Genomic DNA, 22511 nt, shown 5'->3' on the forward strand with positions numbered 1-22511 from the left:
CCTTTTATTATTATTCCGAGATTTTTCTTAGAACAATTTTCATGCATTAGTTTGTTAGATTACATTGCAAGCTAAGAGTCATAGCCACTAGAGACAAGCTATTTCACCGATATATCAAATTATATAAAATTAATGTTTAACAAAATAAAAAAATGACAATACTGCTAAATAAGAAAAAATTTTACTTATACACCCTAAAAAAAAATAGATCTTATACCTTTCATCCTAGAGTTTACAAAAACTTAAATAGCTTTTAGTAAAATAAAAAAAAAACTAATGCGACAAGTTGGGAAACAATGGCTCTTTAATACAAAGGATATAAGCATTGCTCGCTAAACGAAATTGAGAAAAAATTGTTACGGGTCTAGTGTCTTTTTAATGAAAAGCCTACAACAAGCTGAATCAGAGCCCGGATCGATGGAAACAACATGGTGCAAGGCAAAGGCCTTGTCGGAAATACGAGTGCCAAGGCGCAACAATTGACGGTGCAACAGGTCGCACTGGCATATAACGAAGGACAAGGTGAATCCGATAGGGCATCGAAGCAACCGAGAGCGGCTTGTCGACAGAAAGGTTGGGTAAGATATATTAAGTGACCAACTTCACTATAAGTGGGATATCTTCAGTATTCATTCTATTGTCGTCCACATGCCCAATCAATCAAGTCATATACCTTTCGATTATATTTATGTTTTTTATTATCAATAACATATTCGTTGTTTGTGCCAACTTGCAGGAACTATCGTGTGTTGTTCTCTCGAAATTATGCCTACGGACGATTTGGCTGGCTTGTTTGTGCAGTTGACAGACAAACACTACACTAACTTTCTATTAAAAAGATACTAGAGCTAGCCATGACAAGAATAAAACAACTCCTAGTGTAGTCGATTAAAGACTTAACAGTTGATATTGATATTTGAGGTCCCAAATTTGAATCTAATTACTTTACATTTTTCGTTGAATTTATTTTCAAAATATGACTGGAGCCACCATTCTCCGTAATTAAAAAGAAATAAAGGCAAAGGTGAGAAGGAACTCAATTTCAATTAGTCTATTAGTTGAATTGAGTTGAGTGGGTCTCCATTCAATTTTCGCTTTCTAATGCCTTTTCCCCAATGAGTTTTTTGACTTTTGTTTACAAAAGAGACGTGTCTAATATTGGCTCCCCCACACACACACGTTATTTCCAAAAATTAGTAAACTTTCTCCGTATCCAACCGGGCCATATATTACTAGCCTATAAGGAACACTCCCTAGATGGTATACCATGCATCTATTATTTTCTCATACTTCGCATTAATTAGTTGAAACTAGTGAAGTTATTTGTGCGGTTACATGTTAGTCGTATCTAGCATGCGAAGTTATTTGTGCCGTGTATTAGTTGCGGAGGGTCCGGCTATTGTACCATCGATAGTACCAAACTCTTGATACTATCGAATTTTCTGCCGTTAGATCTACCTTTTGATTATTTTTATCCGTTAGATTATACTATTCAACCAACTACCTATTCAATCCTAATAGATCATTATTATTTTAACCGTACATTCTTTCATCCAACAGCCGAAAACTCGATAGTACGAAACACTGGTACTATCGATAGTATAATAGCATAATTCTAGCGCCGGACTAACATGTGATTTTCGTGTAATTGCTTTGAAAGCGTGTTGCGTTTTAGTTGCCTCTAGCTGTGTCAAGTGATGTATTAAGAGTTGTATCCTATCTCCATCTAATTACTTGAGGCTGTTTATTAATTTTCTAAAAAAAACATGAAAAAAAAATGGGAAAAAATTATGGAAAAATCTCCTTTTCAATTTTTCGCCAGCTTGGTTTCCAAAAAAAAAAGAGCTTTTGTTTTTAATTTTCTTTTCATATTTCATCAAAAACTAGTGTTTCGTTTTTTCAAAATAAAATCAAAAAACGAAAACAATAATATTTCGTAAATTCTTGTTGAATATAAAAATGTTTAAACATCGTTATCTAACAGCTTAAGTTTTTAGAATACAACGGTTGTTTCGTATGGTATTAGAGCAAGAGGTCCTGAGTTCAAGTCACACCAGCCTCCTAACATATTAGGGCCGATTAAAAAGTCTCGAGCCCAGAAGTTAGGGGGAGTGTTAAATATAAAAATATTGTTTTACAATTCTAGAATTTTCTTTTTCCAAACACGCTAGTTTTCTTTTTTTTTTTAACAAAAAGGACAAAAAATTGGAGAAGAAAATTTTCATGAAAATCTTATTTTCCAAAGAATATTCATGCTTTTTCTAAAAACCAAACAACATCTTAAACTTTTGAATTACTAACAATCATCGATGCAGTTTTGGAGTACGTACAATAAATAATTAAATTCCTTTACACGGCCATGCCAATTTTTTGTATTTTTCCATTGCAGTATTTTTTTTTTTTCTGATAATAACAATTTTACAGGATATGATTGAATTATGCTGATCCGTTGATCAAATATCTATCTCAACCTGTTTTCATCATGCCTAATCAAATTCAATGAAAATGATATAAAAAACTAAAATCTTCCTCTCAAGTTTTATTGACCTTTAAATTTGGAAGTTTCTTCGAAATTTGTAGGGTGAGAATTTTGTCTCCTGTCTATTTTATTGTCCGAATCACTGTTCACCATCAAACAAGGACTAGAGCTAACACGTATATTATTACTTTTATACATCATACATCGCAAATATCACGTTAATCATGTCACTGGTCAATGTAAAAATGTTTTTTGAGAGAATAAATAGCATGCTAGCTGCTTCATTCATTGAATGGATGAATTAGACTACAGGGGTGAGGCAACCAAGACCTCAAGAAAAACAACAATAGAAGAAACTAGCAAAAAAAAAAAAAATCGATCATAGAAGATCTTTCCACGAAGAAAGCAGCATCTTGAGCCTTTGAACGGCTATTACAGGGTCAAGCTGTGTAAGTATGTTAGTCCAAAATCAATCTATTAAAAAAATAGATCTAGAAATAATTTCAACAGTAAATTGCACATTTGAGTCGGATAATATTTTGGTTCTCAAATTTTAATTTATTATAATTTTTTGCTCGAACTTTTAGAATTATTGTAATTTAAGTCTTACAATCTAATTTAGTTGGCTAAATATTAAAAAATTATTGATGCAGAAGTGATACAGAAGTATAGTGATTGATGACAAGGCAATAATTAAGATGCTATATCACTTTTTATATCAACGATGTATTAATATTTAGTCAATTAAATTAGGATATAGGACTTCAATCATTTTGAAAGTTTGAGCTGAAAATTATAATGAATTAAAGTTTGAGAACCAAAGTGTCTCCAATCCCATAGTTTGAGAGCCAAAGGTACAATTGATTCTAAATTTAGCTTATATGATCAGTGACTTACCGTATATACGTAACGAAGTTGGTTAACGACTCGATGGTTAATATCTGAGATTTCTAGTTCGAAATCTAGCGGCTTTACATCTCTAATCGAGTCCACGCATGCATATTACAATAATTTCACATTTGGCACTTTAGGGATAAGAAACAGTGTATTTACACTAAGGGGCCGTTTTGTTGCATATAGTTGCAACTGCACTGTAGTTGTAACTGCATGTAAATACAAATTCGGTGTTTGATTTGATATATTTAACTCCAACTACTACAGTAGGAACTGTAGGAGGAGGCCTAACTGCAGTAGTTCGAACTATGCGCAAATTGGCCCAACTGCAACAATTGGAAAGAATAACTTTAAATAAAAGGTATGCTTATCTCCTCACTAGTTTTTAAACAAAAATAATTTTTCTTTTTTACACTCAAGGTAATCTCACTATTATATATATATATATATAATAATAATAAAATTTTAAAAATTATTTCTCAACTGCATGCAACCAAACAAATTATTTATATTTGCAGCGCTTTCTACTACATTCAACCAAACAGGATTCATATAGTTATAACTGCTGTATTTCTAACTGCATGCATCTTTAATTACACTGTATTTATAATTATATCCAACCAAACGGCCCCTAAATCACTGCTGATAGTAGCTTGACTCCTATTACAAATAGTTCCACTACAAATAAAAAACAGGAGAATAAATAGGAGAAAATAGAAAAACAAAAGAAGTAGAAAAAAAAAAAAAAAACTTGAGAGGAAGAGAAACGGAAAAAGGAGAAAGTGAGAAAAAAAAAGAGAAAAAAAAGGAAATAAACCACAATTGTCATTTTTTTCCCACTTCTTTAAACAAAAATTTTATGTGCTACTGTATATATGAACTTCTCTAATATTTTGTCACTTGAAGCAGGATTAATGTTTTCACCTTTTATAGCCAAGCAATTATAGTAGATAGCATATAATTTCAAAAAACACAAACATAAATGAAGATTAAAAATATTAAACGTAAAATAAAAACTACACAATCTTAAAAACATGGCACTATTGATTTTGTTTTAGAGATAGAGTGTCTGTTTAGATTGTTCTACATGATTATACGCGCGGGGATTAAAAAAAAAAAACCTCATATATAATTAAACTGTCATTTCAAAAAAAAAAATAAATTTTGTGCACAAATTCATTGCTCCAGGTTAAAGGTATCTACAATCCTAGACTTTAATATATATATATATATATATGTATGAACAAAATTAACTTACATGCCGATCAATAGTATGAGCTGTCGGATAGCGCTCTGCATAAATCATAAAAATTATAGAATGCATCCGACTAAGTTTTTATTTTCTTTTCCTTAGCCTATTCGGAATCAAACCGTGGAGGCGAAGTCGGAGAACCAGACGACAACGGGCGTGGCGAACAAAATGAGGCCGATGGGCACCATCCACATCTGCTCGTTGGCCGGGTGGTACGTCACGAGCCAGTACATCAGCAGCCCTCCTCCCAACACGCTAATCACGAACAACTGCCACCACAACACCGCCGCCGTCGTCGCCGCTTTCGCCGCCGCCGCGCCCCGGAAACTACTGATCTCATGGACTGCTTCTTTGCCCATGAATGAATGAGCTTGATATATCTATCTATCTATATATATATATATATTTACATATATATATAGATAGATAGATATATAGATATATAGGTTTGTATTGTAGTACTAGCTCGTTTAATTATGAGAATATTTATATATACATATATTTTATATATATTATATATATACAAGTAAGGAAATTGGTGAAAGTGATGTATTATTATATACATAGAGAGGTGGCTGGAAATTTTGGCTGATTAAGAAGTGCATGTACTGTACAGGGAAAGGTCTTTCACGGCAGGCTGTAAATGAGGAGGAGGGCAAGAAGAACTTGAACGCCAAAGATTCTGGGCCTGCTTGCTGATGCTGACAGATGTTGCCACTCCTGGTCAAAAAAAAAAAAAGAAAAAAGAAGAAGTTAAAATCTTTCTCATGAAATTTAGGTTCTGTTTGGATGTATAAATATTTTTTCTATATAATCTCTTGATTAATTTAAAAAATTTGTATATTTGATTGAAAAGGAGTGTGATCACATATTTAGAATGAAACATTATATTCAGATTTTAATTTTTTTTTCAGAATAAGATAAATCACTTAATAGCTGAAACATGTTATGTAACTTATGTTACCAAATCGTGGATGGTAAAATTTTTTAAAAGTAAAAAATTAAACTTCTTACTTATAATAATACTAAAAAATTTTTTACACTGGGATCACTTTATTCCTACATCTAAACATGGCCTCAGAGAAGTAATGCAGTTGAGGAAAATTCTACTACTTGTTAAATTGATCTTTTAAATAACATGATATCACAACTAGTACTAAATCACCTCCGTTCCAGAAAGTTACGAGGTCAACTAATACTTTGCTTTTGAGAAAAGCAACCCTTCGAATAATAAATGCTACTAAATTATGTGCGTGAGCGGAAGATTTAAGACAAATTCTAAACTGGTGAAGTTGAAAATAAAAATATATAAAGATGTGTTTATTTTATTTTTTAGTAGAATTATAGAAATAATGTATTATCTGAATCAGTGCGATTTGCACACCGTGTTATCACTTTTGGAAACAAATAATATATTTTTATAATTATACTTTTCTTAAAATATAGCATCCAAAAAATATATACAGTTAGGGTCTGTTTGTTGCACGAAGGTGGGGTGGAAGTGGGGAGGGGAAAGTAATTTTCGGTGAAAATTGACCACTTTCGTTGTTTGGTCCATCGTAATTTTATTACGCCCGAAAGTCTAGTTCATCCAAAATAATGAAATTAACTTCACCCTCCTATAGGGCAAAGTCAATTTCAGTGAGGTTAAAAGAGGCAAGAGTGGAAATTGATTTGTTAGAGTTACTTTTTTCTCTACCCTTTCCTCTCCCGAGTCCCAGACCCAACTCCACATCGCCATTTTTTTTTCTCAGCAGACACCACAAAAAAAAAAAAAAAAATCTGGTAAGGATGTAACCATACATATTGGATGTGATATTATTATTTTTGGTGTGATAATGATGTGCACAATATATTTTGTTATTTTGGGTGTGATATTTTGAGCAATGCTAATTTCATTTCATCCAAATATATTCAATTGTAGAAATAATTAAATTTTTTATTTTGATTATATGTCTAAAATATAATCAAACTTGGTTAGGTAAGTTTTAATATATTTTTTGTTTAATTTGTATATTTAGAAAAAGATGAAATATGAATTTGTTAAATGTTAATAATTTTTTAACTTTAGAATTTTATTTGTTGTATTATTATAATTTATATGCAAACAAATATATATATATATATATAATTATATTAATTTTTATTTATTATAATTTATTATTCACTAAGTTACAAAATAGAGAATGATATTACTTCGGAGGTAAGTATACTGGGGATGGAGAGCTACACCTTTTAAGTCATCTACTTCCTACCAAACAAACAATAGAACTCGCAGAACTGCACTTCCACATCTAGAAACAAACAGCGGAAGTGAATTAATTTTCACCCCAAGTCTACTTACGTTGAAACAAACATGCCCTTAATGAATCAGTTTTGAACACTCAGTAGAATTATGGCTACTTTAATTTGAAAATGTGAGCTAAATATAAACTATCACAAACTAAATCATTATCTAAGCATTATATTTGGAGAACCCACTCACAAAATATATTCTAAACTATTTTCAGAGGCGCATATTACAGGCAAAAATACATTATATATGTTATTTGAAAACAGCTCCTTAATTAAATTTTTAGTCATCATATTTAAACCAATATATCACATTCTTTTTCTGTGGAATGCTAAAAAAAGTATATAAATAATCCCTCAGCTAATAATAAAATATTAAGTTATGGAATATTCCATCAGAAAGTCATGAGAACTATTTAAGTCCTACAAAAAATTTTCTAATATTAAATGTTAATTAAATTAATTGAGGTTTGCGTGTCCAAATCCATAACTAAATTTTATGCAAATTCTCAGTTTCATACTAAGCTTTTTAATTTCAACAAATCTTTTTTCCAATTTTGGTCAATTTCGTTGCGTTGAATTTTTTTTTCAGTGGACGTAATGACTTTTGGGACTTCTCTAATTACGCCATAGTAAGATGGAGTTCTCTTTTTTTTTTTTTTCTCTTTTTTTTTTTCCCCCTATGAGAACCCTAAATAAGTTATTTATATTATTTTTTAGGATAAATTACACTTTTGGTCCTCAAATTATGAGTTGTATGACACCTTAGCTCTCGAACTTTAAATCATTATAATTTTTGGCTCAAATTATGAGACGCGTGAAACTTTAATCCTTAAACTTAGTTGTAATTTTTGGCTCGAATTATAAGCTATGTGATATTTTACTTTTTGGAGTTATTGAATTATTACAATCCAATCCCACAATCCAAATTTTAAAAAATAAGTATTGTTTAATTACTAACATCAAAGTAATGCTATGTTCTAACTATTGTTGTATCATCAAAGTAGGATTTGTTATAATTCAGAAAGTTTGAGAACTAATATGTCACATATCTCGTAGTTTGAGTCAAAAATTATAATCAATAAAAGTTTGAAAACTAAAGTATCACACGCCTCATAATTCGAGACAAAAATTACAACGAATTAAAATTTGAGGACTAAAGTGTAAAATGCCGTATAGTTTGAGGACCAAAAGCGTAATTTACCATTATTTTTTCTTGTGAAGCCACAAAGTTAAATCACCCCCTTAATTATGCAACTATAGTTCGAGGACCAAAAGTGTAATTTACTCTTACTTTTTTCTTGGGAAGTCACAAAGTTAAATCGCCCTTTTAAGTATGCAACCTTGATACCGACTAACTGTACCAAGAAGTGGTAGTAATTATGAGATTATACGGTTTACGTCACTCAAACGGCAACTTCAAGCATATTTTATCAGCGGTTTCTAGCAAGAACAACTACAATCGAATTACAGCAGAAGTTACATAGCAAATTACAAAAAATAGAATGTTAAGAATTATAAAAAATACAAAAAGGAAATGGTTGGGAATTCCTCATGCAATTCACCATAAATTTCCTACATGGATTAAATTTGTGGTAAGTGCATCCTTGATCCATTTCACATGTTGCTTTAACTTTTCAACATCTTTTTTTTTTGTTTTTTAACATCATTTAAAAAAGAATTGGCTTATGATTCACATTCTTACCATTTGTGAAGTTAAGAAGATATCAAGTGTTGGCATTCGGTTAAATCGAATCGGGTACGCCCATAAGCGGGTTCGATCCGACGGATGTTATGTTATCTAATTGGATTGGAATTAATCTCACTTTCAAATTGGAAAGTTAGTTAGAGATAAATCCTAGTCATATTAGGATAACAATTAATAACCGATTTGGCCTTATCTCTAACGCTATTAGGATTTTGGAATCCCTTATAAATATGCGGATGATCCCACATAACGTAATGTACGGAAAGAACGGAAAAAGAAAAGAGAATAAGAAAACGAAAGAGAGAAACCACATCCTCCATCAACCTTCTAAGAGGGACTTGAGCGGTGGATTTGTGATCGTGCTCGTTTGTAGTTCGATCCATCGCGAGTTTGGAACGTGAGAAGATTTAATCAAGGACGATCAAAGGACACGTAAATCAACCTCGACGATCCGGGTTCATCGCATTGTAAGGCGAATCGCTTCCGCAAAAAGGTACAAACGAATACTTCCATTGCGTTCCACACTAAGAAATGACATAAAAGGGATGAAAAGATGAAGTTGGAGAATGTTTCATTGCAGAATTATATATGCAAGTGGAAGAGTAAACTTCTTAGAAGTTGATTGGTTATGTCAACTTAACCTTACATTTCATACAAACTAAACATATAAAAGTAGTTACTTAGCATACAATTATATTTAGCGACTACTACATATGTAGTACCTCCAACCGACAAGATGTCACGGTTTCTAAACAGGCGAAATTGAGATTTGTATACTCTTTTTAAATGCACAACCAATATTTTATTCAGCATATTTGTTCGATTTACTAAAACAGCTTACAATATTTTAATTACAGAAGAAAATTTTGGGACCAAATAAATTATCACTTAATAACTTATTATGACATCCTAATGAAGTTGTAATTTTGCGAAATGTATAATTTGTGGACATTTTAGAATTTCTTTCCTTCTTTTATTTTTTTATTGTTTTATTTTTATAATTGGTGTTTGATGGTGAAAATGATAGCAAATTTGTGCGCTCCCCGCGGACTCCATAGATATTAAATAGGACAAATTTATTCTTTGAAAGGAATTTCCACGATCTTATCCAATTTTGGATACTTGTTCTCTGATTCTCTGAAAAGAAAATGCCATGTTAGGTACACCGGATTGGTTGTGTCAAGTATATGAAAGATACATATCCGCAGAATCTCCAATTTATACTACTTTTCCCTTAAACTGGATAATATTCCATTATTACATTTCTTGGATAAGTGCATAAAAAAAACAGTAAAAACAAAAAACAAAAAACAAAAAACAAAAAGGGCAGTGAAGTGTTACATTTAAACAGAAAGAGAGGAATTTTGAAAAACCACATTGATGGCAGATTAGCTTCATCCAATATAAGAACTACTTGTTTTGATATAATTATAAATATAATATATCTAAAATGCATATAATTTGAGATACAACCATTATATTGTTGGCTTAAAGGTGTTGGCATTCTGCACTATGACGGAAGACCGGATTAGGCTGAGTCATGTTCGAAATGGCGGAAGGCCAAATTGAGTAAGAATTATGTTCGAAGTGACGTGAGGTTGGTTGGACCGAGTGGCAATTGAGACCCGTGATTTAATGGGACAAACATCCTGCCCTATGGCGGGATATCCGTCATATATTTGCTGCTAATCCATTTTCCTGCCTTGTGGTGGAAGATCCGTCATATGTTTGCTACTAACCCATTTAGAACCATCGACCTTGAAATAGGACTATTGAGGTGGCAATGTGAAATCCATGTCACCCTTCCAACTAGCAAATCGGTTTCCATACGGTTTCCATATCAAATATAACGATCATATCTGCTGATACTAATAACTCGTTAGATTTAAACCGCTGGTCTTAAATACTTAAGCCCACATATTACTATTAGAGTACCTGATCTTTATATTCTCATACACAATCCCATTTCCCTCTGATGTAAAACTACTATTAGAGTGTCATACTCTCAGTACTGCATCTCCAACTTGGAGATAGTTTGAGATATAGCTGAGTCTCCAATTATAGGTGTAACTCCAACATATTCAGGTGAGATGAGTTTTGGATAAATTGCATTATTACCTCCTGAACTTTTGGCAAAGTTTTACTTTACCCCTCGAACTTTTAAAATGGACATCTAACCCTCTAAACTCTAATATTTCGTTCATGTTATCATTTCCGTCAATTTTCTGTCAAGCTCCGTTAACCGAAAACTGACGGAAGGGGTAAAACGAATGAAATATTAGAGTTTAGGATGTTAGATATCTATTTTAAGAGTCTGTAGGGTTAAGTGAAACTCGCCAAAAGTTCAAGGTGTAATAATACAATTTACTCAAATTTTTACTATAAATTATTTTTATATTTTTATATTAAAAATTTCTAATCGGCTGAAATGAAGTACAAAAATTTTATTTAAGTGTATTTTATAGAACAATGCTTCTAAAGATAAAATGGACAAACGAGTACTATAGAAAATTAATTGAGAATTAAAATCTCTATATCCAAGTGAGGATACCTATTGTAAATCAATCATATTAGCGAGTACATCAGGATAGTAGAGTGTTCGAGTATCGTAGATAGTTAGTATCGCTCTTTTTTTTTTTTATTTTTAAGCCACTCTAATTCATTTCTTTTACTTTTATTTTATTACAATAAAATGTAGGATAAATCATGGTATGATTTATTTTAGAATTAAAAATATATATAAATTCAAAATCAAGTATGATCACTAACTTGAGGATTAATAGTCAATCCATAAGTAACATATTATAATAAAATAATTCATAGTCAAAAGCCCCTTACGGAGTAAATTGCACTACTACCTCCTGAACTTTTGGCAAGTTTCACTTAATCCCCTAAACTCCTAAAATAGATATCTAACACCGTAACCTCTAATATTTCATTCGTTTTACCCCTTTTGTCAGTTTCCGGTTAACGGAGCTTGACGGAAAACTGACGGAAGGAGTAACATGAACGAAATATTAGAGCTTAGAGAGTTAGATGTCCATTTTAGAAGTTCGAGGCGTAAAGTAAAACTTTGCCAACAGTTTAGGGGGTAACATTGCAATTTACCCGATGAGTTTTTCTCCACTAGAAAGATGCATAATAATATCAATTTACTGCACAGTGAATAAGAAATTTCGAAGAAAAATTAAAATGAGAAATTGTGTTTTTAAGTTCCCTGTTAATGAAATCGAAAAGAATTCTTTGTCACCACTTTTGTTCCGTGATTCATGAAGTACAAATATGACTAAAGTATAATAGACCTAAATCTACAGCTTCTTGCGAAACAATGTGCACAGTTCTAAACCAAAACAAACAGATTAATCTACACGATTTACATCTAGTTCATTTGTCGAATAAAGATAAATAGAGGGCCGCGATCAGTTTGATGATAGGGGATGGCTTCCCACTGTCCGTCATTCACACCTCAACATCTGACCGAGTTGGGAAATCAAGGCCTTGAAGTGCAGGAATGTTTTCCTGATCCGCAGCAGTGTACAGCGGAAGAAACCATAACAATTTGTTTGTGCCGAAAACCTGAAACCATTTTCGGAAAGAGAAAATTAAGATATAAAAATGATGCGCGATAAAGATTACAGAATAACATAAAGGTGTCAGATATCACCTGCTCAAAGTTCTTCTTCTTCCCTAAGTCATACTTCCATGCAACTGCTTTCTTCTTCTCATAAATCTATTCAAGGAAATTTTTTGTCAATAAGATTCTTGTTAGTTCAGGGCCTCTTCAGCCTTGACTAAAGCTTGCGCAAAGGTGCTGTTAAGAAAAGCTGTTCAGAAAGGCACTAACAGCTTTTTCATCAACAGCCACCCCAATAGATTCCAGCTACAACAAAGGCAGAAAACATCGTATTCGACCTATTGCTTTGCAGGTTCAAAAGCTTTTTTCAGCTTCTCGCCACAGAAATGGCGGAGGACATTTCATTAGCCAAACAATTAGGAAAAACTTCAAAACCCCCCCCCTGTGGTTTCGCACTTTCTCACTTTAGTACCCTGTAGTTTAAAGTGTATTAATTTGCCCCCCTGTGGTTTTGTTTTTATATTTTCAGTAGCTTTTTCCCTAATATTTCGTTAAATTATATACAAAAAACTTCAGATACCCACCTAGATTTATCGAATATTTACTTTAGTACCCTTTAATTTTAACTTTGTCACTGATTTAAGAAAAAAATAATAATAAAATTGACAATAAAAAGAGAAAAACGAAACCATAGTGGGGCAAATTAATACACTTTAAACCACAGGGTACTAAAGTGAGAAAGTGCGAAACCATAGGGGGGTTTTTTGAAGTTTTCCCAAACAATTAAGTTGCTGCTTTTCAGTGTAGAGAATAAGAGTGAAAAACGATTGGAAAATATCTGACCATATCTGCGCCCGTATTCGATCAAATACTGTCAGGCATTTGACAAAGCTCAGGCCTTGGTACTATATCATTTTAGAACATGTAGCAAATAAAAAAAAAAAATTATGTGACTGAAAGATGTATAAAAATTACCTCTATAGAAGTAGTATTACTTAATACAAGAGAAGCGTGCATGCAGAGGAAGCAGAGAAGGCTCAGCGAAAAAGCTAAATTAAGAACTGCACAAAAGAAAAGCCTGCTAAATATATGTCAACCAGAAATACCGTAAGTGATGTCTTTGGGATAAGTAATGCCATGGATACCTCATAATGCAACTGGAAATATAATTAATGAGTTAGCAACATGGTAGAAAGTTAGCCTTTTGATTTCCATGTTGATGGCCAGGTTGCAAGCACATCTGACTCCTCAACTACATTTTGAGATACCCTTTAGGATAAAACTTACCAAAAGCAAGGAATGTGATAGCAAGATTGCTGGGTGAACCGGAATGTTTCCTGGCATCTCCGAAAAACCCGATAAAATGCGGGAGTAGAGCAAGAGTATCTAGCACCGTCTCAAGAAAAGTATATACCTGAGCAATAAAATAAATGGCCGAATAATTAGTCTATCAGCAAAGAAAGCATAACTAAGGTACTGCATGGTGAGATGTCCTGTTACTCCTGTATAATTACTGATGAATGCAATTTGAAATGCAGTGGTTAGAACTGCATCTATATTGTGGGCTGTAGGCAGTTGAGTGTTGTAACTATAACTTTCATGTTTAACTACATGCAGCTGGAGGTTGCATTATCAGATCCTGCCACTACATATGTCGGATAGTGAGATTACCTCCAATATACAATTACAGCCCCCAACTGCTCCATTTCCACCCAAGCCCGATAAGGGTGTAACTGAAGATACAGCAATTGAGACTTCACCTTATGTACGTAGATACAGCTATGGCATGCCAAACAAGATATTTTGGGTTCTTACAAATTGAACGGGTAATGTAATAGGGCTTTGGAGACGCAATCTAGAAAACAGCCGTAAATTTCTCACAGCAAAGTAAAGAAAAATTACTCAGGGTAAATATTTATCTATACTCCTCTCCAGTAAATACAAGCCAATTCTATATTTCACACTTCATGTGAATTGTGGTAGTAGTCACAAGAACAAAGAATTTGTCTTTGTCTCCTTGACTTATATTTAATATCTACTCCATCTTCATTTCAGAAATATCAGAGAAAACAATTTTGTTTAAGAAACAACTGTGATTTATGGAGAGGGATGATAACAGGAGGTATACTAGATTCTTTCGTAATGGCAAAAATGATGCATAAATTCTATGGCTTGTGGAGAATCCAAACTAACAAGGGAAGGTGTGATTTACGCCTCTGAGAATCAAGCCATAGTTTCGGATCAGGTAGCTTCGTGTTAATGAATATCAAATGAACAAACCAGCAAACATTGCAAACTGGTTTTAGCAGATTTTTGAGTAATTAAACAGATGAAGCAAATGTAAACTTAATAATAAGGAATCTCATACTACCAGAAAAAGAAGAAAGAATTTATAGTTGCGTGCCCCCACGCAGTTTACAACCCATACGCAATGATGATCCATCTTAAGCACACATCTATCACCTAAAAGATAAGAAGAAAAGCACATAAGTAACTAAAGTCATTAAAATAAGAAAAAAGAACGAAAAAGATGTGAGGTGGCAATTTTCGTAGCACATATGACACCAAAGAAAAAAAGAATCAAGTAACAGCAGAACATGCTGACAGAGTCTGAATCATTGCCAAAATATATTGCATCATTTTTTTTTTAGACAAAACATAGCTACTAAGCTTAATTTATATGCTGCATTACTCAAATAATTATAATTCTTAAGGTTCCCCAGTGATAGAAAAGTCAAAGGTTTATCACAGAAAACAATTGCAATAAAGTATAACCATTCAATGAACTCCAAGTAAATTCTATTATTTACAAGTTCCAATTGTTGATTTTATGATGATATGAAATCACAAATATATGCTGACTGGTTCTAATTTTAGAGGATATACCAGTCTCTAACAAAGTCTTTTCCCTTTAACAAATGCCTCAAATTCCTTGGTATGAAGAGGTGGGACTTGCTAATCTATTCATATTCATTTCACAATTTTAATAAATACGCAAGTACACAAGGCATATAGGTGAAGTACAGGTAGACCAGAAAAGGGAATCTTTTTTCTCCATTACTAGCCCATTCAATATGTAAGTTTCATCCGTGGTTCTATACCTGTTTCAGATCTCTATCATTTCATACAAATGTCCTTAACGATTATATTTCTGGAAAGTAGCCCGGAAATGAAATATAAAAGCCTGATTCTCAAATTATAGCACAGTTCCTTCTTTTCCATTCTATAGAATTGTTTGTTGATATTTAGTTCCATATTTATCTTTCTTGCATGCGCTATTTACATCAGTTAACTAGCTGTTGTCCTATGCATTCCGTATCTTCCAGAAATCAATAACGTAATCAATAGGGATCAGCCTAGTGGCAGTGTGGATATTCTGAAAATCTCGCGAACAAGAGAACCGAATTAGACAATGTGTTATGATTTATCAGGCAGGCGGCCTAAAGACACACAATGCAGAATGTAAGGTATAAGGCGCGTTTTATGGCACCTTGCATAGTTTCTTATGTGAAGACATAAAAGATAAGAAATAGGAAGACACTGCAAATGCTAACTAAAACACGCATAAAAAATTAGGCAACCATTAATCATCTTGAAGACTGTAACAGCTTTTCTACATTGAAGTGCAGTAGTTAGGCATTTGGCATACAAGAGACTTGCATATTTCGGGATGGCACAAAGCTGTTCAGAGATAGAAGCTCCAAATTGAAGCTTCTGCTTCTGCAATGTTCAATGAAAAGCTATTAACGTTTCTTCAAACAGTTCTACTAAGACAGCACCTCAACAAAATCTCAACCAAGGCCAAGCAATATTTATGGGGGCAGAACGAGCAACTTAATTGAGAATTCAAACTAAACCCTCAAAAATGCAACAAGAAATCCAAGTCAGCATAGAGCACTAGCTTACACACGGAACAATGATGGCAACGAGGAGGTTTGCCATTTTGGCAGCGAGTGCAGAATCTCATAGTTTGTCTTCTTTCAAGATCCTCCGAAGTGGATGATGGCAGGTCCCGTGATTCAGGAATGATGTAACCAGATAATGCGGTTGGACTGGCTGTTCCCAAACTATCCTCTTCAAGCATAGGTCTCCAATTTTCTGGAACCGCACCCGGATCAGAGAAAACCACCATGCAATAGCTCCATATTATCAGAGCAAGCTGCAGAAGAAACAATATCCCTGAAGAATTTAAAACAATTTTAATCAAGCATAGTTATTGCGTAACTTAACAAATAAATCTAAAGTTAACAAGAAGCTCAATTGAGAGCCATAGTTTTTTGAAATTACGATCGTGTCAAGTTCCATTCTAATTCATTCAGTTAATAATTTTTTTAGTTACAAAAGAGCAACACATCCAGAAGGTCCAGCACAACTAATCCGCTAAGAAGCCCGCAATCAGCATCTCAAAGTTAAGCCCTATTTACTGGAGCAAGTACTTGCTTACTAGTAGGTATTATTCATCCTCGAAACTAGAGACAAGGTTATCCTGATCCACTTTTATGAAGTGATGAAATATCTAACATGCTTTTTCCATTTGAAATCATAGATGCATTGTAGCATATTCAGCAATCATAGATACATTTCATTGAGAGTATTCTTAAATTCTGCCTTGATAAGTAGGACAAATAGATCTACTGCTTACAGATTCCTCCAAAATAGTGGAATACCATACTTGCACCTTCAAACTATTATGTATCAATGTTATCCTTGTAACCTCTTGAAATTCATAAAGTTACATATAACTTTTGTCTGAGAAAACTACATCTATCCTTAAAAAGAAATCTTTTAAAACAATTCATCCCCATCTTTCATTTCTAATGCCTCTGTTTTATACTTCTCATGTCACTGCGCATGAACCCAAAATTCTAAATGTTCCAAGAAATTCTAAAAAAAAAAACTGTTTGTCCAAGATGTGAGAACCCAGGATTTGGAATAGTCATATATATATAAGGTATAATAGAACTAAACTTTTTAACACGGCTATAGAATATTGGGCGGTGGTTAGACCAAAGAGACTAAGAGGGTTAAACGTACTAGAACTTGAGTAGTTCTAGGATGGGTGATTCCCTGAAAAGTGGGACGTAAAGTTGGTATCAGGGCTAGTCACCAACCGAAAATGTGTAATGAGTTTCGGCTAAGTCAGGGTTATCCAGCGGACAGAGCGTGGCTTCTCGACTGATAACTGTTGTGGGCGGAGAGCCGGCAAAGCGCAGCTCCCCGGCTGATGACCGTTGTGGGTGAAGCGCAACGCCCCACAGGGTCGGCTAAAGGCTGGCGAAACGAGTCTTACATCGTCTACTGCTTATGAGTGTGCTTGAACCTCATTAGGGCTTAAAAGGGAAGAGGATATGACACCACAGAATTTGAAAGTCCCATATATAAGGTGTAATAGAACTAAACCTCTTAATACGGCTATAATATTTCGGGCGGTGACCAGGCCCAAAAGGTTAAGAGAATTACGCGTACTAAGACTAAAGTAGTTCTATGATGGATAACCTCAGGGAAGTGGGGCGTCACACAAGGACGTAACAATCATAACGGTTTACTAGTCAACTATTTGAATGTAAACTAAACTTTGGTCCTCAAACTTTAACTGGTTACAGTTTCTTGCTTAAAATTTTTGAATTATTACAATCAAGCCCAGCCAAAAATTTGCCGATTAGGTGAGTATATCGTTACCAGGAGATGGGAGACGGCGACGACGGCGAAGGCGAGGACGGAGTTGCGGCCGGCATTGGCGGGGAGGAGTTTGGGGCCCCAGGAGACGATGACGACGGCGTAGTAGGAGAGGGCGGCGATGGCGGCGACGAGGAGGAGCATGGCGTATCCGAGCGCCTTCAGAGGCCCCGAGCAGACGGCGAAGGGGTTCACGCTGCGGCAGCAATCCATCCCTGCTGCTGCTGCTGCTGCGGCGGCGGAGGAGGAAGGCGATCGCCGGCGCCCGACTGCTAGGGTTAGGAGCCCGTACGGATGCGCCGCCGCCGCCGGCGGCGGACGGGTTCTTGCAGGGAATAGACGCTTCAAGATCGGCTTCGCCTTCGGCTTCGCCGCCGCCGCCAGATCTTTTCTGGAAGGGGAGACGAAGAGGGAAGAAAGAGGAGGCTGAAAAGGGAAAAGGGAAGGCTGGAGAGGAGGGGAGGGGAGGGGAGGGGGCGAGATGTTCTTCGTCGGTTGGTCGTGGCCGTCTCGGTCGGCTGCAGGCTGCTTGTTGTTGGGAAAAACCGTACCAGCTGTACTTAAAAGTTAAAACTAATTAATCGAATCAAAATAGTTATGTTAGTGTGACGTTGTGAATACTTTAAATTATTATTTTAATTTTATTATGAGAAAAATATGTATTATGCTATTATATTAGTATCATATTTAATTATAAAATATTTATTTTTTATATAAATTAAATAAATATAAATTTTTAAGTTTTAATTTTAATAAGGTTAATTCGCACGGATAGAAAATAAAATCATATAAGTTGAATTTAAGTCATTGAATTTCGAATATAATTTGATACAAAAAAATTCGATCGATTCAGTTAATACTAGACTGGTTCAATAATTAAATCACTAGCTTCCAACGGTTTAAAATAAATTTTTTGAATTAAGTCACAGTTGGACAAATCAAATCGGTCGATTCTATCCTGTTTCTCACTCATTGGTTAAAACCAATGTTTCAAATTGCCTTTTATTTTTGAAATTTTTATTTTAGGATAAATTGCACTTTTGATCCTCAAACTATAACGCTTTTGACACTTTGGTCCTTAAACTTTAATTTATTGTATTTTTTGACTCGAACTTTTAGAAATATTGCAATTAACTCTTATAATCCACTTTAATTGATCGTTAATACAAACGTAATGTTACAGTATTATAATTAATAATATGTTAATAATTAAAATATCACATTACTTTTATATCAACGATACGTCAATATCTAGTCAAAGTAAATTGAGTTACAGAATTTGGCTACAATAATTTTAAAAGTTATAATAAAAAATTATAACAAATTAAAATTTAATGACTAAAGTGTCACCCGTCTCATATTTTGAGGACCAAATATGCAATTTACCTTTTATTTTATGAAATAAACACTAATTGCTCCGGGTTGGTTCAGTATTTTTTTTTTTGAAAAATACAATTTGTACACTTTAAAATAGATGTATATCCTACCTCCCATCTAACAGAAGATGGGTGGTTTTTTCTAGTCACAGAACTAATCACATCAATGATCAATATGGTGAGTAAAAGTGTAGAACATACATCCCTTTATATTCTCTAAATTTTATCAAATTGTATAATAGGCCTCTCTCATTAAGTGAACTTATTAATTACTCTTAATCAGATATCATTCATATAATTCTGGAAAGCTTCAAAATACTAAAAATTCTCTGTTTTTTCTTCCACTTTTAATAATTAAATATAATTAAATTTGACGAGTGAAAAAATGATCGAACCAAATCTTAATTTCCATGCCTTTTTTTTTTACATATTAGAATGCCAAAAAATAATTTTTCTTAATTATGTTTTGAGGCTTTATCCAGTAAACCAAATAGAATAAAATTTCATTGTGCATATATTATTAACCAAAATAGATGGCCTAACAAGGAAAAGCTATACATAGAATGCCCTGAACATCTTATTTCGATGAGCATCGCTACGGGTATCCAACAATGTTGTAGATAACATGACATCATCATTATTATAATCTAAACACCATCACTGAACCCTACGTACCATTATTACACTCTAAATTCTAAACTCTAATGAACCATCCACAAATGCATTTCAATACATCAATACAGATTTTGGCGTACATCAAGCATTTCTCTATTTTGATACATTGATAGATGCTGCTTTTGCTGCCGACTAACTGGAGTTTAAGCAAAACCTCCAAATGTTGTGATCTTCACATAGCCCCCAGAAAATTTTAAAATCAAACTTATCCGAATGCTGACGAAGGCAGCAAACTGACAAAAGCTTGTACTCTAAAGGTGAAATATAAAGGTTTCAAGTTTTGGGGGCATCAAAGAAAACTCGCGACACATATAGAGGCTTTTGTCGCAATTTAGCACTCTCATGTCTAATCGGAATTACTCTTCTGTTCAACACTTGATTTGCTGAGGATTAAAACCCCGACTATGATGAGAGCGGCACCTGCAAACCACTGCATGATCAAGGAAGCTTATCAGTGCGCAAGAAGAAAACGGCATCACAGTACACATTAAAACATTATGTGGCATAGCAAATTCGAAAGAAATCAAAATAAGTTGCAGTTTTCTGCAAGGCACTAAAAGGAGTGAGATTTGAGCTGAATTGTGATAGTCTACAATCACAGAAAGTACCACGTCAACGCCATTTAAACTTTTCTTTGCTCAAACTGCAATCGAGGTTAAACTTCAGATTGCGCACGATTAGCAACTGCAAATGAACAACCCAATTATCTTACCAAATAATCTTGCATCCAACTCATGGACTCACAAGCCACAAATTGTCAGGCCGATAGAAAAAAGCTTTTGATAAAGTACAAAGACATGAAATTCTAAATAAAACATCATGTTTCTCTCTATCAGATCCATGTTCCATGATACTTAATTTCACAATTTCTTTTGGAAAAAGTATAGAGGAGATAACTTGTGGTGTAAAAGAGCAGTTACAGAGGAGGAAGGCAAGGACGGAAGAGAAAAGGAGGGCATATATAAAAATGCCAGTTAAAAGAGTATTAACGGCAGAGAAGCAAGAACTCACGTCAGTACTGATAAAAGAATAATAAGTTCTCAGTACAGACGTGCTGATTTGTTTCCATCTAACAAAAGATCTTAGTTGTAGATATATGTATATGATCCAAAAAAAAAAATTTATAAGTTCAGCTACTCTTTTCTTTATAGTATAGACATCTTTACAGGGGTCCATGCAGAAGATTACCCGAGCAGGCAGGCGCTCCTCAAATAGAAAGTATCCTGCTAAACCCGAAGATAGAAAATTGGCAGCAAAGTTCGTAACTGTAGCTTGTAGAGACGATAGAGCTTTAAGACTGTTGACATAGCATCCCCACATTATCAAATTGAAACATATGACGAAACCATATTTTAGAATCTGTAAGGACAAGGCATTACATGAAGGTACATTAGCCATTAAGCACTCAGAAAGGAAATATCATTCTCTACTAATGAGAACTAGAAATAACTGGAAAAATAATGTGGTAAAGAGGTTGCACTACTTTTCACCATTTCTCATTCTGTAATATTACTCCCAAGCTTTACTTGAATATTTTACAGTAAATGCAATTTACTCAAGGATAAACTACACAATTACACACAAACTACTGTGAGTTTCACTTAGGACCCGAACTTTGAGTTATATGATTCATGGGCTCAGACTGTCAATAATTATAATCTTCTGACTTATCCCACTATCATCTTAGAGAGACAGAAATCTGACATAAATATTAACTCCTTCCAAAGTCTTAACATATCTTGATTAGTGTTGTATGCGTGAATTATTGCGTTAGAAACAATGATTGACAAGTTTAGGAAGAGTAACTTGAATCCCCTAAAATTGAGGGCCAAAGTAAAACCCGGACAATATTTTAGAACACTAACGGTGTAATTCACCCTTCGATAAATAGCAGACGACATTTGTTATTACGATAGAAATATAAGTGAATGCACATTACACCAACTTATACAAGATTAGTTGTATAACCTGATGATTCTTAGAACATACCCAGATTAACTAGCAAAGATGCTTGATTTACGAGGCGATTCAAGCAAGATGTGAAGTTACATAAATCAAGTGGATCGGGTATTCTGACATTCTGATTTGATCATAATATGAGGGGTTTACTAGCATCATTGGTCCATGTTGGTGCCGGAATTTCAAACAATTATTAATTGTTTAATAGCCAAATTGAAAAAAAAAAAAAAAAAAGAAGGGGGGAATCAAACCCTAATTTGAAAGACTCGTAAATATCTTTTGATGGACTTGCTGCATCACAGATCAACTCAACCCCAGAACTCTTACATGGAATGCAAATTCAATAAGCAAGATTCATCAATAAAATGGTATCCAAACTTAAAAAAAAAAAAAGTGGTAAAAAGAAAAGAAAAAAAAAAGAAAGAGATGTGTAGATTAGTATGGATTAAGAGGAGATTGGAATTGGACCTGGGAAGAGAAGAACTTGGCAGCGACGGCGGCGAGGGCGGCGTTGATGCCGGCGGCAAGAGCCCAGCCGTAGCCGCGCCGGTGATCGCCGGCGGCCATTAAATGAAGAGAGGAGAGAGAGAGAGAGAGAGAGAGAGAGAGAGAGAGAGAGAGCCCTA

The 22511-nt window shown here is 34.1% G+C and overlaps 2 protein-coding genes across 2 annotated transcripts; both read right to left on the reverse strand.

Moving 5' to 3' along the window:
• LOC109715812 (probable protein S-acyltransferase 12) lies at nucleotides 11813–18194 on the reverse strand. Its single transcript, XM_020241004.1, has 7 exons — nucleotides 17879–18194; nucleotides 16106–16358; nucleotides 14571–14662; nucleotides 13487–13613; nucleotides 13175–13260; nucleotides 12290–12355; nucleotides 11813–12201 (listed from the first exon to the last, which is right to left on the reverse strand). The coding sequence occupies exons 1-7, from the start codon at nucleotides 18086–18088 to the stop codon at nucleotides 12085–12087; spliced, it is 951 nt and encodes a 316-aa protein (XP_020096593.1). The 5' UTR covers nucleotides 18089–18194; the 3' UTR covers nucleotides 11813–12084.
• LOC109714898 lies at nucleotides 19807–22511 on the reverse strand. The gene is made up of 3 exons (XM_020239627.1): nucleotides 22354–22511; nucleotides 21115–21285; nucleotides 19807–20356 (listed from the first exon to the last, which is right to left on the reverse strand). The coding sequence occupies exons 1-3, from the start codon at nucleotides 22450–22452 to the stop codon at nucleotides 20273–20275; spliced, it is 354 nt and encodes a 117-aa protein (XP_020095216.1). The 5' UTR covers nucleotides 22453–22511; the 3' UTR covers nucleotides 19807–20272.

The sequence above is a fragment of the Ananas comosus genome, linkage group 9 (assembly GCF_001540865.1).
Source record: "Ananas comosus cultivar F153 linkage group 9, ASM154086v1, whole genome shotgun sequence".
Lineage (NCBI taxonomy): Eukaryota > Viridiplantae > Streptophyta > Magnoliopsida > Poales > Bromeliaceae > Ananas > Ananas comosus.